Source organism: Vigna angularis, chromosome 9, assembly GCF_016808095.1.
Source record: "Vigna angularis cultivar LongXiaoDou No.4 chromosome 9, ASM1680809v1, whole genome shotgun sequence".
In the NCBI taxonomy this organism is placed as follows: Eukaryota; Viridiplantae; Streptophyta; class Magnoliopsida; order Fabales; family Fabaceae; genus Vigna; species Vigna angularis.
The window spans coordinates 24,210,091-24,215,437 of record NC_068978.1 but is presented as its reverse complement, the minus strand read 5'-3'; the positions used below and the strand labels follow the sequence as shown (position 1 = coordinate 24,215,437).

The window sequence follows — 5,347 nt, the reverse complement described above, 5'->3', positions numbered from 1 at the left end:
GGGGCCCAATTGATTCAATTTTTCAATAGTAAGAACCTAATTGGCAAAACTTCAAAGAAGAGGATGTAACTGATACAACCCCACAAAAATATGGACCTTCGAATGAGTTTAACCAAATATATATGTTTGATTCATAAACAAATTCTAAATTTTTAAAACTAAAAATATATTTAATCACTTAATAAATAGTAAGAAAATTATGAAAAGACAGAAAGGCAAAAAGCCGATGCAAAGATTGGAAAAGACCCTCTAGAAATTGAAATACAAGAGTAAAGAAAAGGCTGTTTACAAAGATAGAAATAGGAAAGACATAAAAAGAAAGGGATAATAAAAAAAAGTAACGATAAACAGCTTATAGTTGTGTACTCTACAACATCAAGTGAATGAAGAGTTGTTGGAGAACCTTAAATAGTTTATTAGAAGGAACCTTTTGAATTGCCAACTCTATGCCTTTTATTTTCCAACATTACCTGACACACACAAAGTGTCATAGACTAAATGGGCTCACGACAATGACCACTTCGTGAAAATTCTACATTTGCCATTCGATCTTAAATTGCACCATTTTGTTCTGGTTCTTTCTACTTTCTTGTTACTCTCTAGCTCTTTACATGGGGGCTCGTTGCTCTAAATTCTCTTTCTGCTGGTTCCACTCCCACCTCAAGCCTTCTGTTCTTGAGTCCTCTGACCAAGGTTTATGTTGTTCTTTGTTTTTGTGTGTTTAGTTCACACGCACATCTTTTGTCTAGAAAGTCTTGCTTCTCTTAAAAGTGTCGTCTTTGCTGCAGAAAATGGTGAGAAGAATGAGAGAAAATTGTGGCCCAGTTTTGGTGAGTTCAGTTTGGAGCAACTGAAGACTGCCACAAATGGGTTCTCCTCCGAAAACATAGTGTCTGAGCATGGTGAGAAAGCTCCCAATGTTGTATACAAAGCAAAGCTTGATAATGGACAGTGGATCGCCATCAAACGTTTCAACAAGTTTGCCTGGCCTGATTCTCGCCAATTCCTAGTTTGTAACATGCACTTACACTACATTTTCTCTTTGACTGATTTTTTTCAAGGTTATAAATGCCATTGAAATTGACTCCAAATGCTAAGGACTACATACAATTGTGGAGCAAAGTTTTAATTTGCAGTCATCGTTGCAGTTTTGTCTCAATCCTTGATTTTGAAAGAAATTGTTGACAAATTTGACTGATGCTGCCACAATTAAGGCGCAGAGACTTCAAAATCCTTAACACCGCTCCCGAAATCACAATTGTGGACCATTTTAAAATTAGTGAAAATGCAGCTGGTATAATTGTGGCTGGGATGTAGTTGTTAGATCTACAAATGCTATAGCCACAATTGTGGTCTTGATGCAATTTTTGAGATCTCCAAAATCCTGATGTTGAGGCTGAAAATTGAGCAATTTGAAACTTCAAATTTCTTGTACATCTTTTCTTTCAGAGTTTGACATGATGTTTTCTGTGCTTTTAGGAGGAAGCCAAACAAGTGGGGAGCCTTAGAAGCGAACGCCTAGCAAATTTGATTGGTTATTGCTATGAAGGGGAAGAGAGGCTTCTAGTAGCAGAGTTTATGCCACATGAAACTCTGGCCAAGCATCTATTTCATTGTGAGTTGTTTGTGTTACGTTAAACATTTATGTTAATATTGATGGGTTTCAAATCTTCCCTTAAATTGTTTTCTTAGGACTTGTAATTTTGAACATGAAAATAATTATGGTTTATTTGGTGCAGGGGAGGCACAGCCAATGAAGTGGGCCATGAGGTTGAGGGTCGCTTTCTACTTAGCTCAAGCTCTAGAATATTGCACTAGTAAAGGAAGGGGCTTGTATCATGATCTCAATGCCTATAGGATCTTGTTTGATCAGGTAGAAAGGGTTTTAATAAATACTTCCGAGTTCCAATTAAACCTTGTTTCTTGCTATTTTTAACTTGGGACTGGCTTGTGCTGTATCAACAGGATGGTAATCCCAGGTTGTCCTGCTTTGGACTCATGAAGAACAGCAGAGATGGCAAGAGTTACAGTACAAACTTGGCTTTCACCCCTCCTGAGTACTTACGGACTGGTAAAGTTTTTAGGTTGTTTATGTGTGGTTGTTAGATGAGTGTATGTACTTGATCCGGGGCACAACTGAAAGAGATCTGACGCCACTGAATCAGCCATAAAGTTGTACTGTTCTGTTTGTAATACAGGATCTTATTGTATCACAAAGGGGCCTGCATTCACTTTTACACCCTCTTCTGCAAATAAGTCAAAAACTAATTGCTTTATTTTTTTTTTTCAGTTTTAGAAACACAAATTTATATGGAAATTTATCTGGAAAAAAAATTGAGCTTCTCTTCCTTTTTTCCTTTCTATTGTTTCCCTAACCTAAGAAGAGTCATCCTTTAAGATGAGGGACCCGTATTTGTAGTTAGTTTGCATATGCTTACATATTCTGGTATGTGACTCTTGTTCTTCTGTACATTTGGTTCATATGCAGGTAGAGTGACCCCAGAGAGCGTGGTTTACAGTTTTGGAACTCTGCTGCTAGATCTCTTGAGTGGTAAACATATTCCACCAAGCCACGTAAGCTTTTCCTACTCTTGTTATGTCTTAAACACTCAATGATGTTAAAATTTAACTATATGTATTTTTTGATACTTGAATATTGAAACTGGATCTAATAATGTATATTTGTATTTTTCACTTTAACGAGTTTTCATTTGATAAGCTTCCTTAGTCACAGTGTCCAATATTTAGAGCTTTTTTAAGTTTCAAAAATAGTGTGTCGACGTAAAAATGTGTTAAATATTTAATGTTCATGGGACCATGTCTTGTATAAGATGATTCATCGAGGTCGGTTAATAAACGTGCCAGACTTGATGAAGTTAAAAAATTGATATTCAAAGCATTCACTTCTCTCTACAGGCACTTGATCTTATTCGTGGCAAAAACTTTCTGATGTTGATGGATTCTGCCTTAGAGGGTCACTTTTCAAAGGATGATGGAACTGAGTTGGTTCGTTTGGCCTCTCGTTGTTTGCAATACGAAGCTCGTGAGAGGCCAAATGCAAAGTCTCTTGTTACGTCTCTTATGTCACTTCAGAAAGAAACAGAGGTATACATCATTCATGTCGAGTTTTCATAATAGCTTGTGCATATGTTTAATAAGATTTTATTAGATCATCAGATCATGCCATTCGTTAATATGATGTGACGCTAAAGTAAAATCCGAATATTATGTGTGTATGTAACAATATTTTATAATAACAATGTATATAAACTAAACTCGTATGTGTATATAATTAAGAATTATATTCAATTTTTAAGATGTTACATAATCAATGTGAAATGTGACAAACGTTATACCCGCATGTTAGGAAGACTATAATTTCTGATTTGGATAGTATATGAGCAGGTCCCGTCGTATGTTCTGATGGGTCTACGGCAAGAAACTGCATCCTCAACAAAGCAATTGTCGTTAACACCTTTCGGTGAAGCTTGTCTGAGACTTGATCTTACTGCAATCCATGAAATATTGGAGAAGACTGGTTACAAGGACGACGAAGGAATTGCGAATGAGGTTTTCTACCATTTTAAACTTCTAGAAAAAGGGTTTCATCTTACTTGAATAGAATTTACAAGAGAAGCTTTGTTTACAGACTTTTCCCTTTATATTTGTTGTTACTATGACTACAATGTTGATTCCCTTAATGCTGAAATTGCAGCTTTCCTTTCAATTGTGGACCAGCCAAATGCAGGAAACCTTGAATTTGAAGAAGCATGGCGATACAGCTTTTCGAGCTAAAGACTTTGTCACTGCCATTGACTGCTACACTCAGGTAAGAGGATTTTTGCTTAATATAATTTGTTAGTGACTGATCTTGAAAGCTATCTAGCTAATTCAATTTCTAGTATCTACTTAAACAAGACCAACCAAGGCATTACTTGATGATATGCATCACCAGCTTGCAATAATGGTGCTCACAAACATAACCATTGTTTATTTAATTTGTTTCAGTTCATAGAGGGAGGGACCATGGTGTCACCCACAGTGTATGCAAGGAGATGCTTATCATATTTGATGAATGACATGGCACAAGAAGCTCTTGGGGATGCCATGCAAGCCCAAGTTGTATCACCAGAATGGCCTACAGCTTTGTATCTTCAAGCAGCTTGTCTTTTTAGCCTTGGAATGGAGAATGATGCTCAAGAGACTCTCAAAGATGGGACTAACATGGAAGCCAGAAAAAACAAAAACTGAAAAATTGTATAGATTTTCCTATTTTCCCTTTTTCCTTTTCTTGTCTTGAGAATTATTTAATGCCCTTCTAAAGTAGTTTAATTTGTTAGGCTTTGCTTCCCATATCCTCTACCATCATTCATTTCTTTTTTATTTTTTTGGCTTTTGGCTTTCCGTGATGCCCGGGAGTGAAAATACAGTGCCTGATTTGAAATTTAATACGCGTGCACCCTCTTTTTCCTTCTTTTGTTTCACCTGCATGTCCTTTGTTGTCTCCACTCAATAACAATGATGTCAAAGTTATATATCTATGCAGTACAATTTATGATGGACCAAAAGGAACGTTCAATAATTATGATGTCACATGGAAATATGTTATTAAATACAATTATTACTTTAAAAATATATTTAATATATTTTTTTTATTAACTCGCTGAATTTTATTTTGTGATTACATGCCTGCATATCCATGACTTTTTAGAGGCAAAACAAAAAAAATAAATAAAAATCAAAACACTAAATACTTAAATACAGAGTGTATTTAATTTGAACTTTGCTGTTTAGACAAAATTAAATGCCTTACAGCAACAGTTAAATGCGATATTTCAATCTCTGAATTCTTCTTGACTTTTCATAAAAGCCGTGGCTGATCTTGATTATTTGGAAGCCTATAGTATTCTTAAAAATTGTATATTTTTTCAATGATACAATAAAAAATAATGCCTAATTTAATTTAATATTATTATGATTATAAAATAAATTGTGTATATTTAATAAATAATTTTTATTTTTTTAATTATTAAACCCATCAATAATTAAATCAAAACTAAAATTTTCAGTTATACTTTTTCTGATGTAAATAATTATATTATATACAAAAGATTTGTCTTCCATTTTATTTCATAATCTTATTTTGAAATAATCATTACAAAAAGAATCTTTTTATTCAAATAAAAGGTATTTCTTATTTTTGTCATAGTTAATAAAATTTTTCAGAGTTAAATATTTAAGAGCATTAACTATAAAATACTAAAGTTTAAGTTTTATATTAATTTTTTATTGAATATGATTTGGCAACTTAGTTATAAAATTATTAGTTAATAGTAAATAAGCATGT

At 33.9% G+C, this 5,347-nt stretch overlaps 1 protein-coding gene across 1 annotated transcript; it reads left to right on the top strand.

Moving 5' to 3' along the window:
• The first annotated feature begins 401 nt into the window (after positions 1-401).
• On the top strand, positions 402-4,475 carry LOC108346898 (serine/threonine-protein kinase BSK6). The gene is made up of 10 exons (XM_017585959.2): positions 402-693; positions 789-1,009; positions 1,480-1,615; positions 1,740-1,873; positions 1,966-2,071; positions 2,489-2,574; positions 2,917-3,105; positions 3,406-3,570; positions 3,716-3,829; positions 4,009-4,475. Exons 1-10 carry the CDS (start codon positions 612-614, stop codon positions 4,249-4,251), a joined length of 1,476 nt encoding a protein of 491 aa, XP_017441448.2. The 5' UTR covers positions 402-611; the 3' UTR covers positions 4,252-4,475.
• Positions 4,476-5,347: the final 872 nt, after the last annotated feature.

What these genes read in the sequence shown, in the direction of transcription:
- LOC108346898 (XM_017585959.2), top strand. Translation starts at nt 612, where the DNA reads ATGGGGGCTCGTTGCTCTAAATTCTCTTTCTGCTGGTTCCACTCCCAC. An exon ending in TCCTGAGTACTTACGGACTG is followed by an intron (nt 2,072 to 2,488) that starts GTAAAGTTTTTA and finishes GTTCATATGCAG; the next exon opens with GTAGAGTGACCCCAGAGAGC. An exon ending in CCATTGACTGCTACACTCAG is followed by an intron (nt 3,830 to 4,008) that starts GTAAGAGGATTT and finishes AATTTGTTTCAG; the next exon opens with TTCATAGAGGGAGGGACCAT.